Raw genomic sequence first — 21504 nt, forward strand, 5'->3', positions numbered from 1 at the left:
AACATGGAAGTTGGTGCCTTTGCCTGCAGACAAGAAGGTTTTGCCATGCAAGTGGGTTTACAGGCTCAAAGTTGCACCAGATGCAAAGCCAAGATACAAAGCCAGGTTAGTGGCTAAGGGCTTTAAGCAGGAATATGGTGTGGACTTTGAGGAGATCTTCTCTCCAGTGGTCAAAATGACCACACTTAGAGCTGTATTGGCTTTGGTTGCCCATGATGATCTGGACTTGATTCAGATGGATGTGAAGACTGCTTTTCTTCACGGTGATCTCCATGAGGAGATATATATGCAGCAGCCAGAGGGTTATGCAGTGAGTGGAAAGGAGAAGCTTGTATGCAAGCTGAAAAAGAGTCTTTATGGGCTCAAACAGGCACCAAGAGAATGGTATCATAAATTTGATACATTCATGAAATCACAGAAATTCAGGAGAAGTGACATAGATCACTGCTTGTACACCAAGAAAGCTTTGGATGGCAGTCTATTGATTCTCATTTTGTATGTTGATGATATGTTGATTGCCGGGAAATCTCGTAAAGAGATGGATGCCTTGAAGCAGAGGCTGCATCAAACCTTTGATATGAAGGATTTGGGTGATGCAAATCACATTTTGGGTATGCGGATACTTCGGGACAGAAATCAGCATGTGTTGTATTTGTCTCAGAAGGAATACATTGGCAAAGTCTTGCAGAGGTTCAATATGGACGGAGGGAAGAAAGCTAGTACTCCTTTGCCTCCATATGTGAAACTCAGTGCTATGGACAGCCCACAGTCAGATAGAGACAGGGCTGATATGGCCAAGATTCCGTATGCTTCAGCTTGTGGCAGTCTCATGTATGCCATGGTTGCTACTAGGCCGGACATTGCATTTGCAGTGGGAGTGGTTTCTAGATACATGGCCAACCCTGGCAAGAAGCATTGGGAAGCAGTGAAAGGTGTCATGAGATACCTGAAGGGCACACAGGATATGTGCATTTGCTTTGGCAAACAGGATGCATTAGTGCATGGTTACACGGATTCGGATTATGCCGGTCATCCAGATAACCGGAAGTCTACTACCGGTTATGTATTTACATTCACAGGAGGTGCTGTGTCATGGATATCCAGGATGCAGAAGTGCACTGCCTTATCTACTACAGAGGCCGAGTATATTGCAGCCACAGAGGCTTGCAAGGAGGCATTATGGCTATCTCGGTTAGTGGTTGATTTGGGCTATACAGGGGATATTCCATTGTTGCATTGTGACAGTCAGAGTGCCATCCAGTTGGCAAAGAACCCTGTCTTTCATGCAAAGACGAAGCATGTGGATGTGAAGTATCACTTCATCAGAGAGGTGATAGAGAACAAGCAAATTCAGCTTGTTAAGATTCATACGGATGACAACCCGGCTGATCTGTTGACAAAGAGTTTGCCTCCGGAGCGGTTTGCTCATTGCAGACACTTGATGGGCATTGGATGAGGCCATATTCAGCCTTGATATGGCCTTGTATATTATCATGTACATGCTGATTTTTTCTTTTCCTTTACTTAAGGGCACTTTGCCTTTAAGTGGGAGGTTGTTGGGGTAAAGGCGTTATGCCCACCCTTATAGTGTGTACAAGCCCATAAGTTATAGTACATAGTACACTTAGTACTTTTAATGTACTAAGTGCACTATGTGTACTAGTGCAATATACATGTGTGATAGGGGAGTCACACACTCATGCTTTTGGTGAGTTGACTTATCCCCACAACTCTCTCTCTCTCTCTCTCCCTTGCTTCTCTGTGTATGTCTCCCATGAATGAACTCTAACCCTAATTCTCCCATCACGCATTGGACCACATACATCACTATGTATGAGCTGTAATTTACTTTCAGCTCTAACAACTCCATCTTTGGGGAATGGTTTTCGTTACATCTTTCCCAAAATACACCCCTCACATACATGTCTTGGTGGAGACTCAAGAGGCAGCATATTATCAACCATATGATGCTTCTGCAAATGCATCAAACTCTGAAAATTTACATGCCCAAAACGCGCATGCCATAGCTCTGCATCATGCATAGCAGGAGTGTGGGCAGCCACTGTATTTGCATCATAAGTGCGCTTGTCTCATAGCTGTCCAGCTTATACAAGCCTTTGTATCGTGTTCCAGAAGTGACTTTCATAACCCTTTGATGGGTCTTTTACCAAACACTTCCCATCTTCAAATTCAACCTTTAAACCTTGGTCGTTTATGGCTGAGATGGAGAGCAGATTTTTCTTTATCCCTGGAACATACAATACATTTTTCACACATATATCGGCACCATTGGCTGCAATAAGTATGACATTGCCAATTCCCTTTACTGGATATGTAGTATGATCTACACAGGATACAGTGTGGCCATTTGAAGCATAAACCAAGTGCTGAAATACATCTTTGCATGAAGTGATGTGGCTCGAAGCACCACTATCAAAATACCATGATGCATTCTGTCTGTCAGATGCAATGCAAGACATATCAGTGTCTGAAGCACTTGGTGTGTCACTAGTGCATGTGACCAAAAAAGTGTACTCTTCCTGGATTACATTAGCTGATTGCTGTGCTTTGTCATCAGAAGAGTCTGCTACTGCATTGCCTACTTCTTTCCTTTTCTCTTTTGCAATCCGCTTCCTACATTCACTGATGTAGTGTCCAGGCTTATGGCAGTAGTGACATTTGCCCTTCTTTTTGGGCTTGTTTGCATCCCCTTTGTCAGACTTTTCACCACCAGAAGAGGGCTGTCCATGACCAGCCTTGCTAGACTGTTGTCCCCCATGCCTAAAGCTCTTTGCTTTACCCTTATCCTTGGCTGTAAATGCCTTGTCTCCACCACGGTTGCTCGATAAGTTTGCTCTTGTTTGCTCTTCCTGCAAGAGTAAACCCACGAGCTCTTCAAAAGTGACGGGATCACCACCTCCTCTCATTGAGAGGTTGAGAGAGGTGTGAAAGCCCAAGTAGGAAGGCGGTAAACAATGAAGAGTGTTGGTGACCATCTGTCTGTCTGAGATAACCTCATCAATGTTGAGCACATCCATAGAAAGAAGATCCAATTGCCTCTTCAAGTAGGCAACTCTTGCCTCGTTGCGTACCTGATACATTGCTTCCAATGTGTCCCATGCAAGCTTTGATGTCTTGCATGAACGAATGTGCGGAATAATAGTCCTTTTCACTGAAAGGGCTATCAATGACATGGCCTGTGCATCTCTAGAGTCCCATCTCTTCTGCTCTTGTGTGGGAGCAGGTTCTACATCAGGAGCTCTTTGAGCACCTCCCCTTTGAGGTGTGGCTGGCTGTATGGTAAGTGGGCGTGTGTCATCACCACACACGATGCCCCAAAGCCCTTTGGCTACCAGCAAATTACGGATCATGAAACTCCAGAGGGAGTAGTTAGATTCATCCAGCTTGTCCTCCTAGGTGAGCACACCAAATACATCTGTAGCATTCTGTGCCATGTCAACAAAATATATCTGCAAGCAAACCAAGCACCAATGTGCACTGCCAGGCAACCAAATGTCCTGTGCAAATGTATGCCTGCAAATCAAAGCAAGTGTAAACCTGCACCAAATTGTCCAATTACACCCAATGTGTATACATACGCGACAAATCGCAGCTGTAATGCCCAATTACATGCTCCAATCTGAAAATCCCCAATTTTTATGCACTCCAATCGCTTCAATGTGCATCTAATTAGCCAATTTTCACAAAAGCCCCAAATTTCTGCAAATGCAAGAGGTTCAATTTGCTGATTTGACCTCAATTTCAAAAACCCCCAAATTGCAATTTTCAATTTTGCCTCAAATTGAGAAATCTCCCAAATTGCACCTACAATTTTCCTTTGAATTTGACCTGCACAGAAGTGTCTGCAAAATCTGCATATTTTCACCACATGCACTGCAGTGTTTGCAAAATTGTAGGTGACCTGCACTGAAATGGCTGCAGAATTATGCGTGAGCAGAATTTTGCGTAAATTTGTATATTTCTACCTGTAGTACGGTCAGCTGGGAGCGTTGCTGGCCACGAGAGGCACTGGTCGGGCGTTGCTGGCCACGGGAGGCACTGGTCATGCAGAGGCATTCGAGCAGCACAGCAGGTTGACGCTTTTGTCGACGGACAGCAGCCAGGCGGATACGTTGACGGGCAGGTGAATGCGTTGATGGGCAGTGTAACGCCTCCGCTACGGCTGTGTCTTCCTCAAGCCGCCATAGCCTAGGCGTGGAGAAGAAGAGAGGGTGGAAGTCGGTTCACCTCCCAACCATATAATGACGAGTTAGGGTTTCTCGTTGGGTTTTATACCAAAACCCTGGCCTGTGTCCACACCTCCTAGCCCGGCCGCCCATCTTACTTAAGAGCCGTGCTAACTTAGATGTGTACACACATCGACCAAACCCTAACACCCATTAACCCCTGAACCCCGCTAGCACTAATAATACTCTCGAGACTCCGAAAGCTATTAACTTATGCTAGGGTTCGACTTCCGTAGGACCATAGTCCTGACATTACTCCCCCCTTCGAAAAGAGTTTTCGTCCTCGAAAACAAAAGTGGGGAAACGTTTCTTCATCACACTAATGTTTTCCCAAGTGGAGCCTTCCTCTGGACGATCCTTCCACTTGATAAGAGCTTGTTTCCGAACTTGGTGGCGAGTAAGTAACATGTGGTAATCCAATACTCTTTCTGGTTCATGAGGCAGTATTGGAGGTTCCACATATTCTACCAAGAAAGAATCATCCACCGGCCTTTCATGACCCATAAGGCGTTTCCTCAAACGGCTTACGTGAAAGATGGGATGAACCTTGGAATGTGCTGGTAACTCAAGTTTATAGGCTACTGGGCCCACCTTCTTGAGTATCTTAAACGGTCCACAAAATCGGGGCGACAATTTTGGTACGGGACCCATTTTTAAACTGGTGGAGTTTTCTGGTACCTTCAGAAACACCCAATCACCTTCTTGAAAGTGAAGTGGCCTACGTTTCTGGTCCGCAAACTTCTTGTAACGATCTTGCGCTTGACGAACATTTAATCGTGCAAGGCGCAACATATCCATATGGTCTTGGATAAAATCCTTAACCTGACTGATTTTCTCATTCGCCAGTCCCACCGACACTGGTGAACGTGGCTGAAAACCATACATCAACATGAAAGGGCTAAAGCCTGTCGAGACATGCTTTGCACTATTGTAAGCAAACTCAAGAATAGGCAAATAAGACTCCTAATCAGATTGTTTTTTGCTGACATATGCCCTAAGCATATCTTCGAGCACTTGATTAACCCGTTCAGTCTGACCATCTGTCTGCGGATGATCAACTGTACTAAGGTTCAACATAGTACCCAGCTTACTGAATACTGCTCGCCAAAAATGGCTGTTAAACTTGCGATCGCGATCACTGACAATATTGGACGGTAAGCCATAAAGTCGGTAAACATTCTCCACGAAAAGGCGTCCCAATTCTGGAGTTGTAACTGTTTTCTTAGTAGGCACAAACCTACAAAGCTTGGTTAATCGATCCACGATTATCCAAATGGCATCATGTCCGCGATTCGTTGTGGGCAAGCCCGTTATAAAATCCATAGAGATACTTTCCCACTTTCCGTCGGGAATCTCTAATGGATGCAGTAACCCGCCAGCTTTAAGACGTTCTGCTTTGTTCACTTGACACTTCTGACACTGCAAAACATAGTCAGTAACATCCTTGTGAAGTCCAGGCCAATAGAAATGCTTTCTTACGAGAGCATACGTTTTGCGAATGCCCGCATGACCTGCACTTGGACTATCATGACACTCAAAAAGAATTTGGCGCCTAGTGTCTAAGTCCAATGGAACACAAACTCTCCCCTTGTGGAGTAAGTATCCATCATCGATGGAAAAATTTTTCCATCGCTGTAGTTCATCTTGTGATAAAGAAGAACCATGTGTGGAAGAACTGGGAACACTACCGTGTGAGTGAGAGGGACCCCTCATTTGAACATGATTCCACACCTTTAAGTATGTTGAATCCTGCTTGCATTTGCCTCGTAAAGATTCTAACAATTCGCTTTTCAACTCTGTGAATAACAACGAATTAATCTCTGGCATACGACTCAAAGTATCAGCTACAATATTGTAACGTCCTTTGCGATAGCGTAGCTTGCAATCATACTCCTGAAGGATCTCAGCCCATCTGGCCTTTCGACCCTGCAAATCTGTTTGGTTCATAAACCACTTTATGCTTTCGTGATCAAAAACAATCTCGAATTGTGCACCATATAAGTAATGTCGCCATTTTCGTAAGGCATATATGATGGCAAAGAGCTCACGCTCGTAAGCTGAGTAGTTTTGTTAAGCACGATTGAGCTTCTTGCTCTCATAGGCAACAGGATGACCATCTTGAATGAGAACCGCACCCACTGCCTTAGCACTGGCATCCGTTTCAATCACAAATGGTTTTTGAGGATCCACAATTGCCAAGATGGGAGCCGTAGCCAAAGCAACTTTAAGCTTATCAAAGCTACGTTGTTGCTCCTCACACCAATGAAAGGTAATTGCCGCACCTTTCAATTGATCAGTCATGGGAGCGGCAATCTTGGCATAACCATTCACATATTTGCGATAAAATCCTGCCATTCCCAAGAAGATTTGAAGTTCTTCCTTACTTCGAGGTGTTGGCCATCGCATAATAGCATCAACCTTACTAGCATCCATAGCAATTCCGTCAGCAGAAATTACATGACCTAGGTATTGTATGCTATCCTTGAGAAATTCGCACTTACTTTCTTTCGCGTAAAGTGCATTCTCGCGTAGTAACTGAAAAACTTTTCGTAAGTGTTCCAAATGCTCTTCTAAAGTCGAACTATAGACCAAAATGTCATCAAGAAAGACAATGACAAATTTGCCTAAGTACGGCCTTAGTACGCTATCCATAAGCGTCATAAACGTTGCCGGGGCATTAGTAAGCCCAAACGGCATAACCAAAAACTCATAGTGTCCAAAGCGAGTCCAGAACGCAGTCTTGGTTATATCATCAGCGTTAATACGCACTTGATGATATCCTGAACGTAAATCAATTTTAGAAAAATACTTCGCACCTTTGAGTTGATCAAACAACTCATCTATCTTAGGTAGCGGGTATTTGTTCTTAATGGTTACCGCATTCAAGGAGCGATAATCCACACACATGCGCATGGATCCATCCTTTTTCTTCACCAAAAGAATGGGCGATGCCCATGGTGAAGCACTATGGCGAATGAAGCCCTTACTAAGGTAGTCAGCAAGCTGACGTTCCACCTCAGCTGCTTCAGTCGCACTAAGCCTGTACGACGGCTTACTAATTGGTTTGGTGCCCGGAACGACATCAATGCGATGAGGCAAAGCTCGTTCGGGTGGCAAACCCTCTGGTAAATCATTAGGAAAAATATCTTTAAATTCTTGTAACAGTTGTTGCAAAGACAAAGCATTAACTGGTTGCTTAAGATTATTTAAAGAGATTTTAGAAGAAGGTAAAGAGAAAGAAGGCATCGCTGAGGAAGATTCATTTGAAGAAGAAATATCATGCACATCAAACCCACTAGTTTGCGACACACAATAACAAAAATAGACTTCTTCTATTTGATTACTATGCTCCAAAAAAGAGAGTTCAGCATTACATATGAGTGGTGTTGGGGGTACATCACGTTCCCCAATAAGTAAAACATGCTTACCATTGGCCTCAAACATAAATGTATTATGTTCATAACTCCTTTTGAGTGATGACCCTAACCCATACAACCACTCCCGTCCTAAGATGACATCCGCACGAGACATATTCATCACTTGAAAGTCAAGAACCATAGTGTGTTCTTGCACAAACACAGGCACTTGCCGTACTAGAGTATCCCACACATCGTGATCATCCCCCTGAATGGTGGACACCACATAACGATGAGAACTCTTTGTCTCCGGCAACTCTAATTTCGTAACTAATGCATAGTTCAAGAAATTGTGCGTGGCATCATCATCAATGAGAATACGTACTCGATGACCATAAATGGAGCCATGCATACGGACCAAATCATGTGGTCCAACTGTCTCTTGCCACATAGATGCAGTGAGATTACACTCATGCATCTCGGCAGTGTGCGAAACCTCTACCGCAGAATACTTAGGATCAGCATCCAAGGGAAGCGTTTTCACCATGTGTACAGCCTTCTCCTTGACCTTATCCTTATTCTTGCGAGGTAACTGTGGACAATTTTTCTTCTCATGATCACTACCTAAGCAATGATAACATAGTTTCTCCTTCTTGGCCCGTTCATAGTCTTGTGGAGACAACGGACCACTTGACCCTTTAGACTTCTTTGTGTTTTCAGTAGAATTGCTGGCAAGTTTACGCTTATTAGCATTAAATTGCGAGCCATTGAATTTGGCCGGTCTATCCATGCCCTTCTTATCCATGGTGTCATCAAAGATAAGGGCACTTTGGATAGCCGCTTCCAAAGTTTTAGGATACTGGGTTTTAACCTTTGCCTGATATTCTTTATCAAGGCCTCTAACAAACCCACGAACCTTTTGAAAGTCGTCCAAACCGTCTAGCTTGAGAATGACTTCACGGTATTTGGACACATACTGATTAAGTGTAAGACCTTCCATCTTGCACTTGTCCCAGGCTGTCCAACTCCGATCTTTCTCGTTTTGCAGTAAGAACTCCTTTTTAAAAGCTGCCGCAAACTTCTCCCAAGTCTTAGGGCGAGTTTCAATAGGTAGACTCATCCACCACTTGTAGGCTTTACCTTCAAGTGTGAGACTCGTCTCAGTGACCATAACAGCAGCGGGAGTGCGGCGTAAGCGATGCACGTCCGTCCACTTGTGTAAAAATGTATGGACCGCATCCTTGTTACGATCGCGCTCCTCTCCCTTAAACACAGGCAGCTTCACGTTTTTCAACATAGCCCCTTCCTGCGTTGGAGAGGGTGCAATAGATTCGACTGTAGGATTTGGAACAAGAGGAGGCATAACTATCGGAATAGGCCCTCCACTTGCCGCCGATCCACTTGCAAAACGTGCCATAAATTCAGTAAAAAGCGTGCTCATGTTTGTGAGATTGGTATTGACATTTGTTATAGTGCGCTCAAGTGCAACTACCCTTGAAGTGAGACGCCCAAACTCTAACGTGTCTACCAAACCATAATCGTCTAGTGGACTCGCACCCCCTTCAGCATCGGTCATGTTGGCATCCCGATCAGGCGCAACGGCCTGTCGCGAATCACCCACACCACCACCCAAAGGGCGTGCCTCACTAGCATCAGGCATATCATTCTCAAAATCAAAGTGAACATGAGACGGTTCCGCTGAGGCCATGGTATGCACGTGCTTACAAATAGAGAACGGATTACCTTCAAAAGCGAACTCCAATTGAAGCATCGTAGAAGAATTCCTCTTGCATGCACGGAAATCGAGAAGAAATCACCACTCGAGTCGTCAATCAACACATGCATGCAAAAAAGTGTGTTGCATGTAGCATGTCGTTGAAGATCCGTCCACCAAAAACTTCCAAACTTGGAGCATAGAAAACTCCTCTCACAAATTGAAGGAAGGAAAGTTGAAGGTGAAAAGGTCACTTTCCTTGTAGTTTGTGTCACTTTCCTTGTAGTTTGTGTCCTCCCTTGAAAGAATAAGTAGAGTTCTTTTGAAGAGAAGAACAACACAAGTGAAAAGGTGAAGTGGCTAGCACACTTGCCTTGGAGCTTGAGGTGGTGGGTTCAAAACCCCACTCCTTGGATGGTGAAGCCTCCCCCTTGTGCCACTCAAGTAAGGGAGAATTCTCGCGCGCTCGCCAACGGCGCGCCAACGATCGCTCACCGATCGCCTTCTAGGACTGCCGGACTGCCTTGGTCGCCGCCTTGGGCGTCCGCTGTGGTGGCCGTACAGACGACGGTTAGGTGGCAGCGGCGCTCGCTGTGGGCTGTTCACGCAGGCGCAGACGTGTAGGTCACCGTACGGGCGACGGCTGCGCTCGTTTCTTTTGTTGCAGCGTCGAGCTCTTTCTCGTGCAGGTCGCGCCTGACGCCGCTGGCTCTGATACCAGTGTAACGCCTCCGCTACGGCTGCGTCTTCCTCAAGCCGCCATAGCCTAGGCGTGGAGAAGAAGAGAGGGTGGAAGTCGGTTCACCTCCCAACCATATAATGACGAGTTAGGGGTTCTCGTTGGGTTTTATACCAAAACCTTGGCCTGTGTCCACACCTCCTAGCCCGGCCGCCCATCTTACTTAAGAGCCGTGCTAACTTAGATGTGTACACACATCGACCAAACCCTAACACCCATTAACCCCTGAACCCCGCTAGCACTAATAATACTCTCGAGACTCGAGACTCCGAAAGCTATTAACTTATGCTAGGGTTCGACTTCCGTAGGACCATAGTCCTGACATTGGGAGCAATGTCAGGACTATGGTCCTACGGAAGTCGAACCCTAGCATAAGTTAATAGCTTTCGGAGTCTCGAGAGTATTATTAGTGCTAGCGGGGTTCAGGGGTTAATGGGTGTTAGGGTTTGGTCGATGTGTGTACACATCTAAGTTTAGCTCGGCTCCTCAAGCCGCCATAGCCTAGGCGTGGAGAAGAAGAGAGGGTGGAAGTCGGTTCACCTCCCAACCATATAATGACGAGTTAGGGTTTCTCGTTGGGTTTTATACCAAAACCCTGGCCTGTGTCCACACCTCCTAGCCCGGCCGCCCATCTTACTTAAGAGCCGTGCTAACTTAGATGTGTATACACATCGACCAAACCCTAACACCCATTAACCCCTGAACCCCGCTAGCACTAATAATACTCTCGAGACTCCGAAAGCTATTAACTTATGCTAGGGTTCGACTTCCGTAGGACCATAGTCCTGACAGGCAGGCAGCGTGGCGCAGGAGTTAGGCGGTGAGCACGCGCGCGCGTACGTCAACGGGCCAGTAGGGAGAGACAGTCTTTGGAGGGAGCCGCCGGAGCTGGAGATTCGGCGAGGAGTTGGCGCTTAAGCGCAGGGTGGACAGTCGGGCAGGTGGAGTCGGAGGCTCGCGCGGAAGACCTAGCGCTGGAGGCGTGAATCGTCTGCTGGAGGCGAGAACCGTCTGCTGGGCGGCGGTCGTGACGGATGCTTGCTCTGGGCGGTGGCGGAGCAGCAGAGGCGCCGGCTGAGAGGGGCGACGTGAGCAGTAGCGCCGCCGAGTCAGGGGCGGAGGTGGTCGCCTGCGCACTACTGCCGCCGGCTCAGCGGCGGCGAAAACCAGTGAACGCCCCAGAGCGAAAGTGGCGGCGGTGGGCGGCGAAAACCAGTGAAAGCCCCAGCGCCGGCTTTTCTGCAGATTCTCCACAGGCACTACTCCAAGGCCAGCTCCCAGCTCCTCTGATACCAAATGTTGGGTGTTGGACTCACACACTCACACACACAAACCTGCACATTAGGGTTAGGTGCAGGATAGAGACGCTCACACACAGAAATGAGAGAGAGAGAGAGAGCCAAAAGTGTGGTATCCACAAAATGCAAGTCAACCCTTGCATGTGTGCCACATCCATATAATATAGAAGTACAAAATATTATATGTTAGAGTGTCCTTTCACACTTGATGTCCAAGGGAAAAAACCACATTGAAAAAAGTATCCTTGGTTAAGCCCTGTTCACACATAGCACTACCATAAGTGAGCATATGCCTACAAAGCCCTCTCAATAACTGAAATAAGTCAGTAGAAATCTCGGTGAACAACAAAATATTCACCTCTCTAATTTGACTAAGCGCATCTGCAACACTATTCATGGACCCTTTTCAATAACGAATCTCAAAATCAAAATCTTGCATTAACTCAGCCCAATGAGCTTTCCTTCCTCTCAAATCATCCGCATCACACACATACTTGATTGATCAGTCAATACCACAAACTTGGAGCCATATAAATAATGTCTCCAAACCTTGAGAGCGTGAATCACAGCATAAAGCTCCTTCTCAAGGGTTGGCCAACGAGTTTGAGTGTCGTCTAGCTTTTTACTTTCAAAAGCAACAGGTCTATCATCTTGAAATAAAGCAGCCCCGATGGCATAGTCACTGGCATCAGTTTCAAGAACATAAGACTGACTAGGATCGGGTAATGCTAAGATAGGTGCTTCCTTGACTTTACCTTTAAAAAGTCTGAAGGCCATATCCAGATCGTTATTCCAAGTGATAGGCTGATTTGACTTACGTCCACGATCTTTCAACAAGTCGGTCATCGATAGTGTGAGCTGAGAGTACTCCCGCACAGATTTCCAAAGAAAAATAACAAAACCGAGAAAAGAACGAAGTTGTTTCACTATTCCTGGTATAGGCCAGTCCAAAACCTTCTGAACTCGGTCATAGTCAATGCTCAATCCATCTCTAGTGATCTTGTGTCCCAAGTAAATGATGTCTGTCACATAAAAAACTCACATTTACTTAACTTAGTATATAGTCGATTCTGTCTTAAAATAGATAAGACAATCGTGAGGTGTCTAACATGATCCTCAAGAGTACGACTATATATCAAAATATCATCCCGGAACACAACCACAAATTTTCCCAAAGGTTCACAAAAAAGATCGTTCATCATTTGTTGGAAAGTGGCTAGAGCATTGGTTAACCCAAAAGGTAATACGAGAAACTCATAATGGCCATACCTAGTCCGAAAGACAGTTCGTTCGACATGCCTTTTATGAATACGTATCTGGTAAAAGCCAGTACGTAAATCTATCTTCGTGAAATATTTCGCTCCTGCTAACCGGTCAATCAGGTCACCCTAATCTAGGGAGAGAATAACGGTTCTTAATTGTCAACTTGTTCAATCTCTTGTAATCTATATACATTCTCCAAGTGTTGTCCTTCTTTCTCCTAAGTAACACAGGTGCACCCCAAGGTGATTTACTTGGACGAATCTAGCCCATCCTCAAATAATCTTCGAGTTATTTAGTCAACTAATCTTCCTCAGCTTGGCTCATCCTATAAGGTGGAATACTAACAGGATGAGCACCAGGGATCAGGTCAATACGATGATCTACTGCCCTTTCAAGTGGTAAGCCCGATGGCAGTTCCTTAGGAAATACATCTTGAAATGAATCAAGTATCTTCTGTAATTGTTTGCTTTTAAATACACTTAATTCATTGACATCCATAGAAGGTATGAGAAATGAAGAAAGTGGAATCAATACACAATGAAAAGCGGTATACAAAGAAGAATCCATTATATTTCCAAAATCAATTGTATTTACAAGAGGTCCCTGAGAGAGATGTATACAATCACCTAAAATACTATACTGGGTGTTCCTATGTTGAAAAGAAAAAATATGACTAGACCAATCTATCTGGACTTGAAGAGTCTTAAACCACTCAATCCCTAATAACAAGTCTACATGTTCTAGGTGCATAATATAGCATTCCAGAGTATCTTCGTAGTCCTGAATCCGGATTGGTAGCATCTCCACCTTTCGATCCCATACTTGCCGACCCGCAGGTAGGCGTACCTCATAGGTATGATCGTTGGGTGTCGTATAAAGACCCAATTTCTGCACAAGTTTATAGTTAACATGTTGTGTGAGCTGCCAGGGTCTAGAAGAATGTGGATTCTATGGCCATTCACTTCTCCATAAACTCGGAGAAGATCATTCAAGCCAAAAACTTTAGAGTTGAACAAATAATCAAAACATGTACTAGGGCGAGAAAGTACAGTAACTGACGTACCTGTCAAAGACAACTGGTTAGCTGCCTCTGGCTTGGGTCTTGCGTTGGTCTTTGCATCCTTTTGCTTCGGACACTCGTTACGCATGTGTCCTTTTTCTTCGCAGATGAAGCAACACCTCTTCTTCTTGAGCTTCAAGGCTTTAAGGAGACGTTTCTTCTTCGCTGGTGTCGCACTTGAATTCTTCGAAGGTTGGTCCGAAGACTTTCCTTCAGTCATGTTAGCCATTGGTGCGGAGAACTTTCTTTTGTGCTTGTTCCCCCGCTCGGTAACGGGTTTAGACTTGGAAGAGACCATTGTATCATCATAGATACGAGCTGAATGAATGGCCTTGTCCAAAGTATTGGATTTGTTATTTTTAGCTTGTAAACGGTATGAGTCGGGTAAACCGGCTATAAAGAACCCCAAAAGAGTTATGGGATCCATCTTCGTAGCTTTCATCTGCAAGTCCCTAAATTTCTGGAGGTAGACCTCATAAGTGAGGTGCTGCGAGGTCATGGTCAAAGCTGTAAACCGGGAAACAACATCATAATCATCCTCTTTCTTGAGGAATTCTTTCTTGAAGACATAATTCGATCTTGCACAAGAGAAGTGCTAGAGAACTTGAGAGCTTGAGAGCTTGAAAACTTGAGAGATGTGTGGCAAGAAGCCTGCTTAAGGGGTTTATATAAGCTTCCCCAAAAGCAAACTTGAGCTTTTGCTTTTGTTTTTTTGTTTTTTTTTTCATATATATATATATATATATATATATATATATATTTTGTTTTCTTTTAAAAAAAACACCTTTAAGCAATAAGTGGGACTTTAAACTCTTTAATAAGATTTAATCCCTTTAAATAATTAAAAAAAACACAAAAGCTCAATTCGGCCCTAGAATGCTTTTACGTTTTTTTTTCCCCACTCACCTGAAAATAGCACTGCCTGTCAAACAGCCGACGGCATGCCTGGACCTCCTGCGCACGTCACCCGCGTGGGCCTGAAGATGCTGCCCGACTGCTGCGTGCACCTGAGGTCGTTGCCCGATTGCCTGCAACCAGCCAGAGAACCGAGCGCCCGCCCGCCCGCCCGCCCGCCTGCCCGCGCTGTCCACGTTGACAGCCCATGTGCTTGCGCCGCCTGTACACCTGCGCTGCCAGCACGAGTGCAAGCCCCGGCCAGTAGCACCCGACTGTGCATAAAACAGCCAGCGATCCTTTCTCTCCCTCTCTCTCTCTTTCTCTTACAACAATAGCCGACTGACTTTTTTGTTTTTTGTTTTTTTTCTCTCACAACAATTCATACGACTGCAAAACACATCTAACCTTCTTCTTGTTAAGCAAAACAACCCTGCTAAACCACCTACTCCATCATCACGGGTCTCTTCAATGAAAAAGCAACATACTAATCTGAAAAACAGAAGTATGCATAGACAAAAAACAGCAAGCTTCTTGAACTCATACCTTTTCTTCGACCTCATCTTCTCTACCTACCGACTTGCTCGTTCACGAGGCATGCTCTAATACCACTATCAAATCCCCATAGGATCTCCTCGTAGAACGCTCCTAGTAAAAGACTCGAAATCTGGAAACAAACCAAACAAACAAGAAGGGGGTGCAGGCCTGACTCACCCCCCAACCACGACAGCCGTGGGCAAGCCCACAAGACTTGGCTGTCCCCACCGAGCCACGAGCTGAGCTAACTAGATGGACGTACCGACCAATCTCTACCTCGTGACATCCCATACCGCCACGAAGCTACCCTCGCGGGCCTCGAGACTGCTGCCGGCCTTGGTTACATGAAGCAGGTGCACGTCTGCACTAGATCCAAGCTCCTGACCATAGAGCTCTCACAAATCACGCGAGACTCTATATGACTAATGACTAACCTTGGCCACACTTTTATAGGCTCTTGGCCGGTCATCGGGCGTTCACACTTGGGCGCTTGCCCGTCCATACTTGGGTGCCCGCCTGTTAGTCTATCCCTAACTCAGCTCGCCAATCAGCCTGCCTAGCTCCAAGCTTCCCCAAACCTCGAAGCTAGTCTTGCGTGCGTGTAGCACACGGTAGATACATACTGTGCACATGACAATTTAGTATGTGGAAAGGTTGGTATCTGCAAGTGTAAATTGTACTCACTCATAAGCACTCCGATTAGTAGCTGAGGATCTGGGGTTGATGGGTACAATGATACTCAACACCCCCCCCCCAAGCCTTCCTTGCTTGTATCGTAGTGCAATTGCCACTAAGGCAAGGGCCGGCTGACTGGTAGCACCCACATTCTGAGTCTTTAGGACTCTTTCCATTGTTTATGGAAGGCATCTTGCAAACGGAATCCTATGTTTTGTAGCTTGATAGCAAGTTCAATGACAATTCTGCATCCCATCTTTTGAAGCATGCATGTGTCATGGACCCATCCTAATGTGAACAATTTACTATTAATAGTTTTTTGCAGTTGGGAGCATGCTTCCAAGCAAGCCTTGCTATTGTCATTGGACATGAACGTCACTTTTGTTATAACAATACATTCTTGTCAAGAGTTTCTGTACAAGAGAAAGTTCTTAGGAAGTCTGCAGTTAAGTCTGAGGACTCAGGAGAGAGAAGGAGCTCTTAGATACTTCCACTTTGCAATTGCCTCTGAGGAGAGAAGGAGCTCTTAGATTTTGAGCTTGCCAATGATACTGCAGTGTACCATGAGGTGTTCCATATCTGCTCATGCTCTTTTTGCTCTAGAGGAAATCTGTCTGGTTGCAGGTGCACTTATTTGTTTAAAAAAATATCGTACGGAATACCATACAGTACGATACCGTACGGACTCGTACGGATTTTTCCAACAGAAAAAGTTTTCTCGATTTTTTTTTTCAAAAACAATTTTTTTTTCCAAAAAAAAATAAAATTTTTTGGGGGGTAATGGTCTTGTTTTTGCTTCTCTATGGCTATTGAGCTTCCTTTGTACTATGATGCTTCCCTCGTTTTTAAAATACTCCATATCTCGAATTGGAATACCAAAGTTTATAAGTATTTTTTTAAAACACCATATTTTATTGTGCGATAAGAATATATATATATATATATATATATATATATATATATATATATATATATATATATATATATATATATATATATATATATATATATATATATATATATATCATACCGTATTTTCCCGTACGGTATCGTATCATATGAATCGTACAATATCGTACCTGACAACTATACTTGCAGCCTAGTTTGCCTCTTCACTTTTTGTGTTTTTGATGTGCTTGCATTAGCCATGTTGAGGAGATTGATCAATAACTTTTTGTGGTCTAGCCTAGACGGCATAGCAGGTACTTGGGCTAGAATTGTGTGGGTTACTACTGTTCACCTCAAGCAAGCATCAGGGGGGATTGAATATTACAGACCTTTCAGTGTCTTGGGCACTTCCAGGAGCCTGTAGGGCTGCAAAATCCGCTCTAAATCTGCCCATATATTTCCTAATGAGAATATATATGTCTATGAGCATCGGTGCACATGACAGGGGGGATTTGTTGCCAGTCAGAGGGGATGGTTGAGACAATGGCGAGGGTAATCTGGTCTCTGCCTCATATCATGTCTTAGTGGAGGCAATGAGCTGTTTCCTCCAGGGACAAGACGGTCTACAGGGCATCAGCCTCCCTGGAGGAGCTTCTAGATGCAGAATTTGACAATGACACAGCAGCATATCTCTACAGCGCAGAAAGTAACATCCAACGCTTTGTTGGCACCTTCAAAATGCACCACCTTGAGGGAGCCAACATTAGACATGGAAGAAAGGGCAGGAGAAAGAGAGAAGCCAAGGTCAACTGAGACAGGTTCTTTCAGCCCATGTTGAAACACCGTATTGCAAAGAGATTTGGTGAGCTGAGGTCGAGGTAGCCATGTAGGATGTCTTTCGTTTGATTTGATGTTAAAAGACTACTTAAGGACCTTGCATTAACAGGAAAGAGACTTCAATGACTTAAATCCATATAAATGAGTGGATTGCTCACAAGTAGGATTCCCCATTGTATATAGGTAAAAGTTTAGATCAGTGAATCGACTTTTTTAGAAGTGAAGCACTCACCTTAAGTAATAGTCCGACTCGTGTCCATAAGGACCCTCAACACCCACATGCAGCTTAAAAGGCAGGCCATCTCCTTTGTGATCTTGCCCTTCTAGTGCTGTCACAGCTGCTTGGAGTTCTCTTGTCCAATAGCCCAAAGGCTTAATCAAAACTGCAAGGTGATTGTTTCCGTCGAAAGGGCTGGAAGACACACTGAATGGATGCCATTGTAACAATGACAATTTGGGTATGTTCAAAAAAATAAAACTCAGAGAATGATACCTCAGACCTGGCAAAGAAAGGGTTTCCAAGTGAGGATGTGCATGAGACAAATGCATGTACTACAATGCTGCCCGCCCGCTACCTTATCTCCGCCGCCCCCCACCCCCGCCCGCATTTTCCCTCGCCTCAATGAGTATGCCATGTAGTTTTTGAATTTAGATAAAATGTGTGTAGGAAAAGCTTAATTTGCTTTTAGATATTTATTTGAAGGCAAAGAAAGAGGGAAACCATACTTGGAGGTTTCTCCAGAACAAGCTCTATGGTACCACAAGGCAATATCCTTGCTGAGAGCACCCCCACTGCTTTACGGGATTGACAAAATCTCAAGAATCGATCTAAAAGGAAAAAGAATATGCTAGCAAGCGCTAGCCCTAAAATGAAATCTGCAGTATGTAATGCCATGAAGATGATAAAGATTGCATATAATTGGTGAGTGTAGAAGAACAGCTCGAAGAAATGCTGGCGAACAGGAGGCAAAGAAGTCACCCATATGGCCCATCCTGCTAGCAGAGAGATAACACCCGGAAGAATTGCAATGTCAAAGCTTTCCCAGCTCGTAAGCTGGATCCAAACAGCCATCCACACATTAAGAGGAAGTCTCTCACCTTTCAATTATACTACAACCTTCATAACCTTATGCCTTGAGATCACCAAAACTCCATCTATATTACGCCATCACATGTGATTGTTAGTACTCACCTGAGAAAGCAGTTGACCCTCTGAAGCCCAGACAAGAACAAATGCAAGACCATGGAAAGTAAAGATAACCATCATGAAGTGGCCCAGCCAAACATGGTACTTTACTGCATGTTCAAAGGGTACATCGATGAGACGCAGCAGCACTGATCCACGGGCTACTGGCAAAAAGAGGAATCCCAAAAAGATGAGGCCGATTTCACCCGCACGAACACCAGCAATGGCAACTGCATGACGCCATCTACAGAAAGAAAAAGTGCTGTCTTTAATACTACCCCATTTATAGTAAACTGGTCAAGAATACAAGCAATGACTCCAGGTGAAAAGGGAATGCTAAGCGCTGTTCACCAACAATAATCTTTGCCATTCAAAACCTCCTCTCTTCAAGATTCATAGGCTTTCTCAAAAATGTCCGCATGCATTTTAGAGAGAATTAAAGTTGCCAAAAAAGAATATCCAGATTTTACCTTGCATCCCTTGCAATAGTGTCCATTTCAGAGAAAACTCGGCTCAAGTAGCTCCAGAAACACCATGCAGCATAGAGGACAAATGCTAGCATGAATGTAAGCTCAACCGAAGATATGATGCCAAGGACATTATTCGCTAGTATGGGGCTTGTGGATGATAAAAGATTTGAAAGATCAAGGGCCTTGCCTCTGCAGGAGAGGGATAGGTCAGACCCTCCAGCCTTGATTCTTGCAAACCAGTGGTAGCAACCTAATGTATAGCAAGCTTAATGCTTACCTGCTGCTGAGTTTTTCTGGTCGCAGTTGAAGATAGATTGTCCCCAATATCGCTATGAGAAAGAGAGGGAGGGAATAAAGGATGACAGAATATCCTAGTTTGTCAAGAGAATGGCATGCAACAAGGTTAAATTATGAAGGTGAACTGTATGACAGATTATCAATGCATGTCAACATGCCTGATTAATCACATCAACATACAAAAAATTTGAGCAAATAAATAGCATAGCTGGAATAGATCATTTCTGTATACCTTTACAGCATAGCATGAAGTCTAGATCATGTCTTTGGCAGTTAAAACCTTTTGATGGTGTTTTCAAATTATGTATATGTTTGCTACTGGTTCAACAATTTTTAATGTTGATGGTTTAGACACATGCACCTGAAGACCCAAAACATTTTAAGGTTGATAGGAATTGAACCCATGACATCAAGGTTGGGGTTGGGGGCAACCACTCTACCGCTGAGATGGAAAGAGCAAAACATATAGAGTTCAATTAAGGGAAGATAAAGGGGTACCTGTGAGGCGGAAAAATGGGGAGCCGAGGAGACTGGAGACTTGGGTTTCAATGTGTTGCGTGAAAAACTGGGTCGGGAAGAGGATGAGGAGAGCAATCCAGGCCAAGAGGAGAAACCACATCATACCCAGCAGGACCACACGAGCCAGTGTAGAGCATGAGAAGAAGCTTAAGCTGCCCTTCAACAGCAGAGACTTTGAAGAAGACTGGTGGCCATAGTATTGGGCAAGCAGGGGCTCACGGGCGCCCATATCAGAGCTAGGGCTCTCCATCGTCGGGGCCTAAAATGTATCTGCAACTCCACCAGGAGGAGAATTGCTTACTGGCTTGCAGGTCAGCTTTGCTGTGCGCACTTATAGCTTTGTAGGTTTAAAAGCCAAGAAGAAGATGCATGATGATGGCCTTTCTCTGCTAGCCACACCTGCTCTTGTCGACGAGCTTGTACGCTTTATACGTCCAATGGCGGCTGTCATACTCATGTTTTATCCTCAATTTGTTTGTTCATACCCATTGTAAAATTTTTTTCCTATGTGGAGTCATCTCCAAGATTTCTATATTAAGCTTTTTATATTTGTTAGGTTCACACAAATTTTGATTTATATTTTGATTTGTCAGGTCTGTAGCACTTTGCATTCTTTGATGACACTTGTCAAAAGAGACTTCAATCTTTTATATATGTATATGGTATAGATAAAAAAAGGCAAATTTTTATCTATACTAGATATATATATTCATACAATTTTTGATATGTATTAATTACATGCCACCGACATGGCATTTAATTAATACAACCTTAGTCCCCCACCCCCTCCCTCCTCTACTGGTAGAATGAGCCCTTTGACTCTTTTTATAGAGGATTGTAAGACTTTAAATAGAAAGGTTGTGGGTGAATGCATGCAAATAGAAACGGCAAGGAGGGTCATCATTTCATTGACTTTTCCAAGCATTAATCATCACATACTAAATAAATTGTGAGACCTTAAATAGAAAGGCTATGGGTGAATGCATGCAAATAGAAAGGGCAAGGAGGGTCAACATTTCATTGATTTTTTCAAGCATTAATCAATATGTACTAAAATAAAACCTTGGAAAAACACTCTCAACTCACATAATATATCTAATGCAAATGCAAAACAACATTTTGGTGCCAAGGTATGGTGAGGAGGTGGCGTAAATCTCTTCATCATCGAAAAGCATGTCATCCCCCCAGGAGAGCACAATGGAGGATAGAAAATTGTTTGAAATCATTTTGGAGTGTTATCATTGCTTATTAATTTCTATTTTTGAGTTACTGTGTTTGGTAATGAAAATATTTAAATATACACGATGCAAAGTATACCAAATTATACACGATGCAAAGTATACCAAATTATACACGATGCAAAGTAATATAACTCTATAGTAATATACACGATGCAAAGTATACCAAATTATACACGATGCAAAGTATACCAAATTATAGATAAATAATTATAATTATTTATATAAAATTACCTTATGTTATATATATAAATAGTATATATTACTATAGAGTTATATCAAATTA

General features: G+C 43.9%; 1 protein-coding gene across 2 annotated transcripts in view; it reads right to left on the reverse strand.

Moving 5' to 3' along the window:
- The window catches only part of LOC147630313 (ferric reduction oxidase 7, chloroplastic-like), a 40110-nt gene extending 19642 nt beyond the window's left edge, over positions 1–20468 (reverse strand). The window contains exons 1-7 of one of the 2 annotated variants that reach the window (XM_086810155.1): positions 19960–20097; positions 19694–19822; positions 19442–19535; positions 19165–19353; positions 18701–18938; positions 18235–18562; positions 17741–18008 (exon numbers count right to left, since the gene is read on the reverse strand). In XM_086810155.1, coding sequence (XP_086666281.1) covers positions 17741–18008; positions 18235–18562; positions 18701–18938; positions 19165–19353; positions 19442–19535; positions 19694–19709 — 1133 coding nt within the window. In that variant the 5' untranslated portion in view covers positions 19710–19822; positions 19960–20097. Of the gene's footprint in view, positions 1–17740; positions 18009–18234; positions 18563–18700; positions 18939–19164; positions 19354–19441; positions 19536–19693; positions 19823–19959 lie in introns of both variants that reach the window. The other variant, XM_086810153.1, reaches the window with a different exon arrangement.
- Positions 20469–21504: the final 1036 nt, after the last annotated feature.

Source organism: Cibotium barometz, chromosome 16 (assembly GCF_041138505.1).
Source record: "Cibotium barometz isolate CiBa-2024 chromosome 16, ASM4113850v1, whole genome shotgun sequence".
NCBI classification, from domain to species: domain Eukaryota; kingdom Viridiplantae; phylum Streptophyta; class Polypodiopsida; order Cyatheales; family Cibotiaceae; genus Cibotium; species Cibotium barometz.